This window comes from Scyliorhinus torazame, chromosome 16, assembly GCF_047496885.1.
Source record: "Scyliorhinus torazame isolate Kashiwa2021f chromosome 16, sScyTor2.1, whole genome shotgun sequence".
Taxonomy (NCBI): domain Eukaryota; kingdom Metazoa; phylum Chordata; class Chondrichthyes; order Carcharhiniformes; family Scyliorhinidae; genus Scyliorhinus; species Scyliorhinus torazame.
This window is the reverse complement of record NC_092722.1, coordinates 117,557,142-117,571,649: the sequence shown is the minus strand read 5'-3', so window position 1 is coordinate 117,571,649 and position 14,508 is coordinate 117,557,142. Positions and strand designations below refer to the sequence as shown.

At 41.5% G+C, this 14,508-nt stretch overlaps 1 protein-coding gene across 1 annotated transcript in view; it reads right to left on the bottom strand.

Moving 5' to 3' along the window:
• pcdh15b (protocadherin-related 15b) overlaps window positions 1-14,508 on the bottom strand; it is a 2,356,722-nt gene that overhangs the window by 93,775 nt on the left and 2,248,439 nt on the right. The window contains exon 37 of the mRNA XM_072478931.1: window positions 13,690-13,908. Within this exon, the coding sequence (XP_072335032.1) occupies window positions 13,690-13,908 (219 nt within the window). The remainder of the gene's footprint in view (window positions 1-13,689; window positions 13,909-14,508) is intronic.

Below are 14,508 nucleotides of genomic sequence, written 5' to 3'. Positions count from 1 at the left end.
AATACCAGGTCCAGTATAGCCCCTTCCCTAGTTGGACTATCTACATATTGTTTTAAGAAGCCCTCCTGGATGCTCCTTACAAACCCTGCCCCGTCTAAGCCCCTAGCACTAAATGAGTCCCAGTCAATATTGGGGAAGTTAAAGTCTCCCATCACAACAACCCTGTTGCTTTTACTCCTTTCCAAAATCTATCTACCTATCTGCTCCTCTATCTCCCGCTGGCTTTTGGGTGGCCTGTAGTAAACCCCCAACATTGTGACTGCACCCTTCTTATTCCTGATCTCTACCCATGTAGCCTCGCTGCCCTCTGAGGTGTCCTCCCGCAGTACAGCTATGATATTCTCCCTAACCAGTAGTGCAACTTCTCCACACATTTACATCCCCCTCTATCCCACCTGAAACATCTAAATCCTGGAACGTTTAGCTGCCAATTCTGTCCTTCCCTCAACCATGTCTCTGTAATGGCAACAACATCATAGTTCCAAGTACTAATCCAAGCTCTAAGTTCATCTGCCTTACCTGTTATACTTCTTGCATTAAAACATATGCACTTCAGGCCACCAGTCCCACTGTTTTCAGCAACATCTCCCTGTCTGCTCTTCCTCAGAGCCATACTGGCCCTGTTCCCTAGTTCTCCCTCAATCTTTTCATCTTCTGACCTATTGTTCCGGTACCCATTTCTTTTCAGATTCTTTTCACAACTTAGTGTCACACTTGACCCCAAGGTGAGCTTCCAATCATATACTCGTGCCATCACTGAGGCTATTTCCACCTCAGTAATATTACCCAACTTTGCCCTGTTTTAGTTCATCAGCTGATCAAATGCTCATTAGTGCCTTTGTTGCTTTGTGACTTGACTCCTCCAAACCACTCCTGGCTGGCTTTTCATATTCTATCCTCCGTAAATTTAAGGTCATATTTTAACTTGTACAAAATCCTATCAACCCCTGTGCTCACTGACCTACATTGGCTCCCGGTTAAGCAATGTCAAGCTTTTAAATCTCTCAGTCTTGTTTCAAATTCCGCCATGTCCCCAGCTCTCCCTTTCACTGTAATCTTCTCCAGCCCCACAGTGCTCATTTAATTCTAGCCTCTTGAAAATCACTTTTCGTAATTGCTTCACCACTGGTGGCTGGACCTTTAATTGCCGAGGACCTAACCTCTCCACCTCTCGCTTTCGTGCTTTAAGGTCATTATTAAAGCCTATCTTCTTCACAAAGCTATTGTACATCTGACATAATAGTCCTACTCTGATGCTCTGAATTTTCACAATAACAGGAAGTCTCTCCATTGTTGTGAAAATGGCAATAGTGGCTAAAATCTGGAAGTCCCAATCGCAAACACGGCGTCTCCTTTTTTGCATGGGCAGGAATGGGGCTGGGGCTGGATTTGCACAGACACATTTCAGAGAGAAAGCTGATGAAAGCAATTAGGTGCTGTTTTAGCACAGTGGGGTAAATCACTGGCTTGTAATAAAGAACAATGCCAGCAGCGCAGGTTCAATTAGAGTCTTCCCGAAGAGGCGCCGGAATGTGGCGACGAGGGGCTTTTCACAGTAACTTCATTGAAGCCTACTCGTGACAATAAACAATTATTATTATTATTATCATGTCTTATTTTCATTATCCAGGAGTGGGAAGCACGACTTGTGCAGATTCGGCCTGATGGGAGCAGGTCTAAGCTTTGTGGGGTCCTTTGGAGTGGTCATTACACTATTGGAAAGATAAGGGCTGGATTCTCCGCCCCGCCATGCCACATTTCTCCCTCGACCCGCCGGTGGGATTCTCCGTTATGCCGGCCGGTCAATGGGGTTTCCCATTGTGGGGCAGCCCCACGCCATTGGGAAACCGCTGGGCGCCGGCAAAATGGAGCATCCCACCGGCGGAGAATCCTGCCCCACGTACCCCTTTGTATATGGCCCCAGAGCACCTTTGGGGGTGGTCAGGTGTCCTTTGGAGAAGTAAACTGCCCTTTGGAAAGGTAAGATGCCCTTTGAGACTGGTAAAAGTGGGAATGAATGGGCAGAAAAAGTGCATAAACACATTGGAACTGTCAAGAGGAACTGTCAAAAGTGTCAAAAGCAACTGTTAAGCTGTTGAGGAATTAAAATTCCTGCCCTCTAAATTTTTGAAAAACTGACTGGAGTGTTAAAATGACATTGCTTGCTATTTCACTCTGTCTGTTGACATAAGCCTGAGGTCTATCATTACTGGGCTTGTGCGGCATGACTGATTTCAGAAACTCCATTATTACAGTGGAGTGCCTTCTTTTTCACAGTTTGATTGACAGTTCCAAATGGTAATAGACTCTTTGAAGTGGAACTATGAATTCCAATGTTTGTTTTTATTAAGGATTAAGCAGCTAAGTGAAATTATTCTACTGAGAATCTTGAAGAAAATGTTGGGAATGCCAGGCTGTGCCTTAAATTGTCTATTTAGTTCCAAGATGAAAGAAGAGTTGGGTTGTCAAGGAGAGCTAATTAGCATTTCTACCTAGATACAAGACCTTTGTGATTCACATTGCCATAGGGAAGGATGCAGAGGAAAACATTGTAAAGATGAGGTCAAAGACTTTCCCAGAATATCACTGACTGCTTGAGTCTGCCTGGATCCAAGAGAGAGAGTACAGCTAGAGATCAAAAACATCTCAATGGTTTATCATGCAAGAATGCAGATAGAAGGTTATGCTTGGATTGAAAAGACCAAATCCATGTGGAGTTAAAATGAAGCTGGAGGAGTCACTAGATTGGGTGAGAGGGAGAGTCTCTAGGAAAAGGAAACCTCATGGAGAAAGACAGTTCTAAGATTACAAGTCACCAGGCTGGAAAATCAAAATAATAGAAAAAAACAGGATCTAAGAATCACTCTGGATTGATTTTGGGGAAGATTGAATGTCTACATTAAGGACAGTGCAAAATATGCTTGTGAAGTGTGATTTGTTTCCCCATAAAATAATAGAATCATAGAATTGACCATTCGGTCCATGAAGTGTGCGCCAACTCCCTAGAAAAGCACCCTGTCAAGGCCCACTACTCCGCAAGCCCACATAACCTTTGGATGCTAAGGGGCAATTTAGCATAGCCACCTTACCAGTTGGGCTAACAATAAGGAGAGTATTCCATTCTTTGTTCTAAATTATAATTTATCTATAAAAGTGGTGTTTAGTTATTAGTGCTTTTTGTCATTTGTTACAGTAAACATTTTAAAATGCAAAATCTTGACGTGTGATTTATTTCTAAAAGCTATCGATCTCTACTGGGATTGTGAAAAGATATATAAATATATGTAATGCATCCCACGCCTGACATTCCCCTTTTTGGGGTGGCATGGTGACACAGTGGTTAGCACTGCTGCCTCACAGCTCCAGGGTTCAATTCTGGCCTCAGGTGATTGTCCGTGTGGAGTTTCCACTTTCTCCCGTGTCTGCGTGGATTTCCTCCGAGTGCTCCAGTTTCCTCCCACTGTCCAAATATGTACAGGTTAGGTGGATTGGCCATGCTGTCATGTGAGAGTAACTTTAAGAAATGGGTGTTTAAGAAATGTACCTTTAAGAAATGGGTGTTTATCAGTGATGTCAGGGTGTGGGTGGAGCTGGGCTGTCTGTCAACCTTTTACTTTCATTTTAGGTTGTTTGCTGCAGGGTGTGTTTTAGTTTCGTTTTCAGTGTTGGAGCTGAAGCCAGACAAAGCAGGTGTACTGTTGATCTCGCTGCCACGAAAAGACTATCTCTTGATCATTTGGTGCATTCGGAATTATAAATGTTTTCAGTAGTGTATGTAAACCTGATGTGCTTCTGTTAAAAGGTGTTTCTTTTGTCTTCTGGATGTTGTTTGGTAAGTTATTAAGGATTACTTAGCGTTGTATTCTTTGGGGGTTGTATTTGAATTGATGGTTACTAAGATGTTCACTGTATGTTTTAAACAGGTTACCTTGAGTTCAAAGAATAAACATTGTTTTGTTTTAAATCGTTTTCCATTATTGCTGTACCACACCTGTAGAGTGGGCCGTGTGCTCCCAATTCCATAATCTATTAAAAGTTGTGGGTCAGGTGAACTCCATGGTACACTTTGGGGTTCTCTAAACCCTGGCCCATAACAAATTGGGTGCTCGAGGGGGATAAAAGTCTATCTATTGGATTGGCTTAGTGAACTTAAAGACAGTGAGGGGTGAGAATATTGTGGTTGCTTTTCAGGTGTGGTATTTTAGTTTCCGTGAGGAATGTGTTGTGGGCAATGGCTCTTTCAGAGGCTCTGAAGTTTTTGGGGGTGGAGACGGTCACACGCAGTACCTTACGGACAGAGACTAAAAGCAGACTGTTGGATTTGGCAAAAATATTGCAGTCAACATAACCTGACAAAATGCGAAACGGTGAGGTAATTATGGTGGTGGTTAAGCATTTAAAGTTGCCTGAGATACAGTTTGACTCTTTGAAAATTCAAAAAATTCAGGTACAAATTAAACAAATTGAATATGAGAAAGAATTAAAGCAGCTTGAATATGAAAGAGAGAGGAAAAAGAAAAGGACAGAGATGAAAGGAGAAAAGAAAGAATAGCCCTAGCAGAACAAAAAGAAAGAGAAAGGGAGATACAGATCAGGGAAAAGATAAAGAGAGAGAGTTTGAACTTCAGAAAATGGCCATGAAACATGACAGTCAGTTAAAATTGGCAGACGTAAAGGAAAACGTACAGTTGGATGATAGTGATGAGGATAGTGAGAAAGAGCATCATAGTCGAAGGCTTGGTGGGATCTATTTAAATATGTCCAAGCATTGTCAAGGTTTGATGAGAAGGAGGTAGAAGGCTTTTTCATTTCATTTGAGAAGGTGGCTAAACAATTGAAATGGCCACAGGACATGTGGGTATTACTGATTCAAACAAAGCTGATAGGTAGGGCTAGTGAAGTGTTTGCATCACTACCGGAGGAGGCATCTGGGATCTATGGGGAGGTGAAAAAATCCATCTTCGGTGCATATGAACTAGTGCCTGAAGCCTACAGACAAAGGTTTAGAAAGATAAGGAAAGAATTTGGTCAAACATACATGGAGTTTGAAAGGATTAAACAGAGTAATTTTGATAGGTGTATAAGGGCTTTGAAAATAGACCTAGTGTATGAAGCTCTCAGAGAAATTATACTTTTGGAGGAGTTTTAAAATTCAATTCCTGATGTAGTGAGAACTCATGTGGAAGAGCAGAGGGTTAAAACTGCGAGATTAGCTGTAGAAATGGCAGATGATAATGAAATAGTTCATAAATTAAAGCTTGGTTTCCGACATCAGTTTCAGCCCGTGAGGGTTAGAAACTGGAGACAGGAGAAATACTCAAGTGGTAAAGGTAAAGGTGATCTGATGGGAGATAAGAAGGGGAGTGTACCTCAGGCTAAAAAAGAAATCCAGGAGGGTGGGAGAGACATGAAAAGCTTCAAATGTTTTCACTGTAATAAACTAGGCCATGTAAAGTCACAGTGTTGGTGGTGGAAGAAAAGCACTGGGAAGGCTGATATGGCAAAACAGGATAAGACAGTGGAGTTTGTTAAAGTGGTAAAGGAAAGCCCAGTGAAGCGAAGGAGGTGCAAAAGATTGTACAGCCTGATCAAGAGGTGATTGATAAGAAGGTGCCAGATGTCTTTAAAGAATTTACTTGTGTGGGTAAAGTTTACTCATGTGTATCAGGAGGAGCAGGTAAAGAAGACACAATTTTAAGAGATATGGGAGCTCGTCAATCTTTAATTGTAAGAGATGAGGAGTTATGTAGTTTGGGAAGAATGTTGCCAGAAAAGGTGGTAATATGTGGAATTCAGGGTGAGAGGAGTAGTGTTCAATTATATAATGTAAGGTTGGAAAGTCCAGTGAAGAGTGGTGAAGTGGAAGTAGGAGTAATAGAGAAACTATCTTGTCCAGGAATACAGTTTATCTTGGGCAATGATATAGCTGGATCGCAGGTGGGAGTGATGCCTACTGTGGTTGATAAGCCAGTGGAAAATCAGACAACTGAAGTGTTGAAGGATGAATATCCTGGGATTTTTCTGGATTGTGTAGTAACAAGGTTGAAAAGTCACAGGCTAAGACAAGAGGAGAAATCACAGAGTGAAGATGAAGTTGAAGTGCAATTATCAGAAACGATTTTTGATCAGATAGTTGAAAAAGAACAAGAACAGGTGGAGGGTGAGGTGGATATTTTTAGTTCAGGAAAACTGGCGGAGTTACAACAAAAAGATGTAGAAATAAAACGGATGTATCAGAAAGCAGACACGGAAGAGGAATCTGTGTTAATACCAGAGTGTTATTGCCGTAAAAGTGCTGTCTTGATGAGAAAATTGAGACCTTTACATATGCAGGCGGATAAAAAGTGGGCAGAGGTTCATCAAGTAGTATTGCAGGTAGGGTATAGAAAGGAGGTGTTGCGAGTTGCACATTAGGTACCAGTGGGAGGTCATTTGGGAATAAGGAAAACTCAAGCTAAAATACAAAAACATTTTTATTGGCCTGAACTACATAAGGATGTCGTTAAATTTTGTTGATCATGTCACACATGTCAAGTGATAGGGAAACCTCAAGCAGTGATAAAACCAGCGCTCTTAATGCCCATTCCAACATTTGAGGAACCTTTTACACGGGTCCTAATTGATTGCGTAGGACCGCTTCCTAAAACAAAAAGTGGGAATCAATATCTTTTGACTGTAATGGATGTGTCTACTGGGTTTCCAGAGGCCATTCCAGTACGTAATATTACAGCTAAAAATATTGTGGAGGAGTTACTTAAATTCTTTACAAGGTAAGGACTACCCATAGAAATACAATCGGATCAAGGATCAAATTTTACCTCAAGGTTATTCAAAGAAGTTATGGATAGTTTAGGAAGAAAACAATTTAAATCAACTGCGTACCATCCAGAATCGCAGGGAGCGTTAGAAAGGTGGCATCAGATATTAAAGACAATGTTGAGGGCTTATTGTCAAGATTATCCAGAGGATTGGAATAAAGGAATTCCATTCGTACTGTTTGCAATTAGGGATGCACCTAATGAGTCAACCAAATTCAGTCCTTTTGAACCAATTTTTGGTCATGAGGTAAGAGGACCACTTAAATTGATTAAGGAAAAATTGATGAGTGAGAAATCAGAACTTACATTATTGGATTATGTGTCAAATTTTAGGGAACGATTAAATAGAGCAGGTGAATTGGCCAGACAACATTTAAAAGTTGCACAAGATGTGATGAAACGGGTAGCGGACAAGAAATCCAAAGTTCGTAGTTTTGCCAGTGGAGATAAAGTTTTAGTGTTGTTACCAGTGGTAGGTGAACCATTAAAAGCAAGATTTTGTGGCCCTTATCAGATTGAAAGGAAATTAAGTGAGGTGAAATATGTGGTAAAAACACCAGATAGAAGGAAGACTCACCGAGTTTGTCATGCGAATATGCTTAAAAGGTACTTTGAAAGGGAAGGAAAGGGGAAGGAAAGAAAAAGGAGGTTTTAATGATTCTAACTCAAAGTGACGAACCAAATCCAGGTGACTGTGAATTTGACAGACCTCAAATTAAATTGGAAAACGAGGATGTTCTTTAAAATTGGGATAAATTGTTGAGTTATCATCCAGAGGAAAAACGGACTGACCTGAAAGAGTTATTGATATCACATGGGCAAGTTTGTAGAGATAAATTGGGATGTACTAAAATGGCTAGACATGAGGTAGATGTGGGAAATGTTGTTCCAATCAAACAACATCCAGATAGACTTAACCCTTTAAAATTGGCACAGGTTAACAAAGAGATTGAGAGTATGTTTAAAAATGGAATAATTGAAGTGGGTTGCAGCCAATGGAGCTCACCCATAGTGATGGTACCAAACCCAGACGGTACCCAATGGTTGTGTGTGGACTATAGAAAGGTTAATGCAGTTACAAGAACGGACTCTTATCCTATCCCACGTTTGGAGGATTGCATTGAAAAGTGGCACAATCAGCTTTTATTTCCAAATTGGATTTACTTAAAGGTTACTGGCAGGTGCCTTTATCCGACAGGGCAAAGGAGATTTCAGCTTTTGTGACTCCAGATGGTATATACCAATTCAAAGTTTTGCCATTTGGCATGAAAAACACCCCAGCCACATTTCAACGGTTAACTAACAAAGTTGTTTCAGGATTACCCAATTGTGCGGTATACATCGACGATCTGGTAATTTACAGCCAGACATGGAAAGAACATTTAAAACATCTGATGGAGTTATTCGATCGACTACAGGAGGCGGGTTTGGTGATAAACCTAGCCAAACGTGAATTTGGAAAAGCCCAAAGCACTTTCCTTGGCCATACAATCGGACAGGGTCGAATGGTCCCACGGGATGTGAAAACAAAAGTTATTGGGGAGTTTCCGGTTCCCCCGACACAACGGGAAATAATGCGATTTCTTGGTATGAGTGGATTTTACCGGAAATTTGTACCGAATTTTAGCAGTGTGGTTGCTCCACTGACGGACTTGCTCAAGAAGCGTAACAAATTCCAGTGGACAGCGGAGTGTCAACAGGCATTTGATGGCCTGAAGGCTGTGTTAATCACTGCTCCTGTGTTAGCCATCCCAAATTATACGAAACCATTCAAAGTGGCCGTTGATGCGAGTGATGGGGGTGTAGGTGCGGTGCTTCTACAGTATGACAACAAAGGGCTAGAGCGGCCTATTGGTTATTTTTCAAAGAAATTGAATTCTCACTAGAGAAAGTGTTCCACGATTGAGAAGGAGACTTTGAGTTTAGTGCTGGCTTTGCAACATTTTCACATTTATGTGACCAGCAATCCGTCTGACACCATTATATATACTGATCATAATCCGTTGGAGCGCTGTTTTGGAGCGATTCCGGAATAACAATGCAAGGCTGTTTCGCTGGAATTTATTGTTACAGCCATTTCATTTAAAAATAGATACATGTGGCAGGACGAGAAAACGTGATGGCCGATGCTTTGTCACAAATGTGATGAACGGAAGCAGGTTCAGTTGGAGGAAGAAGAACAGAAAAAAGGACTATATTATTATACCTGTTTGCGTGTGTTGTTTCTGAAACGAGAAAGTATATTTACTGTGTGCATTTCTTAAAGGATAGTGAAAAGGTGAAAAATGAAACCATCTTGAAATTGACGGTTTATTTTTTTTTCTTGGGGGAGGTGTCATGTGAGAGTACCTTTAAGAAATGCGTGTTTAAGAAATGTACCTTTAAGAAATGTGTGTTTATCAGTGATGTCAGAGTGTGGGTGGAGCTGGGCTGTCTGTCAGCTTTTTACTTTCGTTTTAGGCTATTTGGCTGCAGGGTGTGTTTTAGTTTTGTTTTCAGTGTTGGAGCTGAAGCCAGACAAAGCAGTTGTACTGTTTATCTCTCTGCTTATCTCTTGATCATTTGGTGAATTCGGAATTATAAATGTATTCAGTAGTGAATGTAAATCTGATGTGCTTCTGTTAAAAGGTGTTTCTTTTGTCTTCTGGATGTTGTTTGGGAAATTATTAAGGATTACTTAGCGTTGTATTCTTTGAAGGGTTGTATTTGAATTAATGGTTGCTAAGATGTTCACTGTATGTTTTAAACAGGTTAACTTGAGATCATAGAATAAACATTGTTTTGCTTTAAAAAATACTTTTCCATTTCTGCTGTACCACACCTGTAGAGTGGGCCGTGTGCTCTCCATACCACAATCTATTAAACGTTGTGGGTCAGGTGAACTCCATGATACACTTTGGGGTTCTCTAAACCCTGGCCCATAACAATGCTAAATTGCCCTTAGTGTCCAAAGGTTAGTTGGGGTTCCTGGTTTATGGGGATAGAGTGGAGGCATGGGCTTAGCCTTAAGTAGGGTGCTATTTTCAAAGGCCATGCGGACTCGATGGGCTGAATGGCCTCCTTCTGCATGAAAATTCAATGAATTTTTCTATGATAAAGTAAATCCAGATTATTGGTTCAAAGTAAATGAGGAAAGCATGCCATTGCATCACCCAATCTTTGATTCTCGCCAACTCCATCTCCTTAACTCTCAACCCTTCACACCATGGGCAGCATGGTAGCACAGTGGTTAGCACAGTTGCCTTACAGCTCCTGGGTCCCAGGTTCGATTCCCAGCTTGGGTCACTGTCTGTGTGGAGTCTGCACAATCTCCCTGTGTCTGCGTGGGTTTCCTCCGGTTTCCTCCCACAGTCCAAAGATGTGCAGGTTAGGTGGATTGGCCATGCTAAACTGCCCTTAGTGTCCAAGGTTGGGTGGTTTCCTGGGATAAGGTGGAAGGTGCTCTTTTCAAGTGCCAGTGCAGGCTTGATGGGCCGAATGGCCTCCTTCTGCACTGTAGATTCTATCTATGCCCCCCATCTCCATCCGCCTGAAACTGAATGAATAGCATGCCAGCAGTTGACTCGAATGGAGGCCTAAGTTGGACAGGCTAGAAAACCACCAGCCTAACTATTATTGCAAGTTAAAATACCCCAATGGCCCAACCACCTAATCATTGAATCTAATTAAAGCACATATTCTTCATGAAGTTATGCACTTTTTAAATACACAACAACCAAAGCTGATTTGCAACCGGTGTGTTTTTGTTGTTTAAGGAATGCAATAATGTGGCTATTTCTTGGGTCATTTTGTGATGGATGTCTTTTACTGGTACTGTCTCATTGAACGTGAGATTCAAATGCATCTCATCTGCACAATGATTGTGGTTAATCATAACCAACCACATTAGCAAACCAGAAATGAAAGAGCTCTTTTCGTGCAACGCTAAAATATGAATCTTCGTTATTTTCCTTGATTTACAACGTAATTTATTACTTATCAACCTAGGTTATTTAACTGTTCATGAAATTTTATGTGAACTCTAAATTTGTTATGAAACATTAGGTGAAAATATAATCAGATGCGTAATCATGTGTTCTCCGCATGTGATGTTGCATTGTAGAATAACTAGATTGCTTGTTAAATTGATCATTAACTAAGTCAGAAGCATAACGTACAATCAGAACATGCATTGACAAATACAACAACTAGGAAACCATATTGAAATAAAAGTTGTGTACTTACTCCTTAAATCTGATATAGTGCAATAATGAGAAGGAACAAGAAAAAAATATTGTTAAACAATTTCTTGTGCATTTGGTTGAAACTAATTTCATGTTGTGCATATATTATCAATGACCACACTGTGGGGCTGAAATTAGGAGCTTCTGCCATCGGCACACATGTGGGTTGAAGATAGTGATGGAACATTGATCTCCTGGTTGTATAATCTGCACTCATCAATAATGAGGATTTGAGCAGTCTCAGAATTTCAGCCCTCACATGTAAGGGACCATTTTAATCACTTCCAATAGTGATGCAGAGCCAAAACAACATCTGGAACAAGAAAATAACACAACTGTTCAGTTTCATCCTTCAACACAGTATTAGGACGTTTGAAAACAAACCTAACTCTGACCCACGACACATTCTTTCAAGTCGGGAGTCAACCAATTGTGCTCATGACATGTAAATTCAATTGTCAGGCAACGCAACACCGGCATACATCAAACGAGAAAACAAATACTATGTTGTTATCTGCAAATTGCTTTATAAATAAAATAAAATGAATTGAAACAAATACAGAAATGTGATGCTCTGATGCTGGTGAGAGACTCTGGGATAATTTATGGTGCAGTGAATGGCATAATTTGTGATGAGCTAGAACATTTTAAAGATGAATAATAATGTGCAAATTCAAAAGACCAGGATACTGGTTAAAGCATAGCCAGGGGCAGTTTGTTGGAATGTACGATACTGAAGAGCGGAGGCACACAGATTTGAAGCCATCTGCTCCAACGTGTTGCCAGTTGAAAGCCAGCATGCAGCAGCATTGTTCAGTCATTGTTACATGCCTCCTAAGGTCTGTTGAGGATTTGCATCTATGTGAGAGTAGGCCTACTGTCTCTTTAGCTGCAGGGGGCTATGACTCAAGTCCGATCATCTGGGACTGAGAATAAATGGACGTATACCATCTACATTCTTGCAAAAAAAATTATATTCTTTACTAAACTATCAGTCCCTTGCAAACCCATGACCACCAGCATACATGGAAGGACAAGTGAAGCTGGTGCATGGAATATCATTTGCTCCAATTTCCTCTCCAAGTCACTTGAACGTATATTGCAATTCCATCACTTTTGCTGGGAACTCCCTACCTAAAGGCATCAGGGAGCAGCTTCACCACACAGGCTGCAGTTCAGACTGATTTGCACAGAAGGTTACCACCTTCTCAAAAGCAGCTAGAAATGGGCAATAAATACTTCCCTTGTCAAAAATGCCCATATCTGAAAGTGAATTTGACAAATGGGACGTATTGCCCCATCTTGTAAGCAATGCTAAGGTTTCTTGTAACACCGACAGTGGGTGTAATATTTAAATAGTCATAGGTGTAGAATTGCCACTGCTGGACCCAAGAATACTCACCACTGCTGCAGCGATTGGGTGGGGGGGTGGGGTTCATGGGAGGTGGGGGCAGGGGCGGTGAATGAGGTCATTAAATGTGGAGGTGATATCGTTCCCCATATAGATCCATCATGGTTCGAGATGGAAGGACGCAATGGGAAGCGGAAAGAACTTCTTGCAAATAACTGCAAGACATGGTGAGAGGGAGGGGAGTGGAAAATAAATATGAAAGACAGCTTCTGTTTTCTGCGTCCCAATCAGTTTGAGGCTGCAGTAGATAGGGAAAGGAACAAGCACTGGCTTTAAGAGGTTAAAGACATAAAATACCAGACATAGATGCATAGATGCCATCCAATACTACAGTGGTCAAATCAGCTAAAAGCTAGACAACCAGTCACCTTATGCAGAGGTAGTATTCGAGGTGGATGGGCTTGCAGTTGCTGCTGGCATGTTCCTACTTCTGAGCCATTTTTTCAGTCAACAATCAGTCCCCCAGTTGAGGCTGAATCCCTGTCAATGTGTAGAAACCCCTCCTGGCAGACTAGGAGGCCTGTGCTCCATCTACCCCCTCTCACCATATGGCTGTAAGTGCAAATGGCCACACCTTTAACCACAAGCTACCCTGTGAAGGGGGAACCTTGGGCTGGCAACTTTGGCCTTTTTGTAAATTTGTAAGAAGTCTTCAGAAGGCCCCTCCATCTTGAGGCTCCCTCTCTTTTTCCGACCTACATTGGCAGCTCCCACCTCTGACGACAGGGCTGTCTGATGTGTCAGTCCAGGAGATGCTCCTGTTGGTCACGCAGCCTCAAGAGCACACTCTCCATCTTTACTTGGATGGTGAGAGTGCACCCTGGCCACTGACTGGCCTGCACTCAAAAAATCCTGTTGGGCCTCAGCTGCTAATGTGATACAGGATGGTGACCTGAAAATGCAGCCAGGGTTCCCTCCCTGTGATAAAAAGTCAGCGCATTGCTCCATCAATGCCAGTACTGTACTAGCTGCAAGGAGCTAAACTCTTAAATTCCCCTTACTGTGGGCGAGTTATGCTTAATGATTTCCCATCCAGATGGCTGTGGCGAAACTGTGAACCAATTTGGAGGGAATTGAATTCTGTTCAACTGCACACAACAAGTCAAATGTAGTCGATCACTGGGCCAGCTAACGCTGATTAAAGGAGACAAGATGGAAAAATACTTCAATTCATGGAATAATGAATTAATTAACAGGTGTTAGTTACCACATAAAAGTGCATCAGGTGTGTACTCACTGTTTGTAGGTAACCATAACAATCAGAATAGCAGGTAAACAGCAGAGGATGATAATGATAGCCAGTGCCAGCAGAGCACCTTCCGTGTAGCCCACAGCTTGTGCCTGTTTCTGTACATTTGCCACCACATCGGGAGTACGAATTTCCAGAATACGACCTCCTTGTCCTAAGTACGGCTGAAAGTCTTTGTTTATATCTAGAAGTTTGCCGTCTAGGAATCTTCATCAATCACAAACATGAATGTATTATCGAGGGAGTAAGGTGCTTATTTTTTTAAAAGAGCAATTGATATTGATGTTAATTTGGCTTAATAAAATCATCTTGCATGGTCCCCCTGCTACTTGCTGGAATCTAAGGGGCATTGACACCACCACACTATGCTATTCCAACTTCGGAAAGGCAATTAGGGATGTGCGATACATGCTGGCCATGGTAGCGACATCCACATCAAAATCCCAAACACAAATGAAAACTATTAGTGAATTGTTACTAAGGAGTGGTGAAATGAGGACTCGCGAGGCAGGTGAAATTTAATACGAGAGTAGTGTAAAGTGATACATTCTGGTGGAAAGAATTAGGAGAAGTAATATGAAGAAATGGTACAATTTTAAAGGAGAAGCAGAAACAGAGAGACCAGGGGTATAAAGAATCATTTATATATATGTATAACGCCTTTAACATGGTAAGATGTCTGAGGCGATTTATGGGTGTGACATCAAAGAGTCTCTGTGGGACTGTTTATGTGGAGGGGTAGGTTGATGGAGGAAGGGGTTATTTTGCAGCTTCTCAATTTTTAACGTCATTGCAACAGAAATAAGT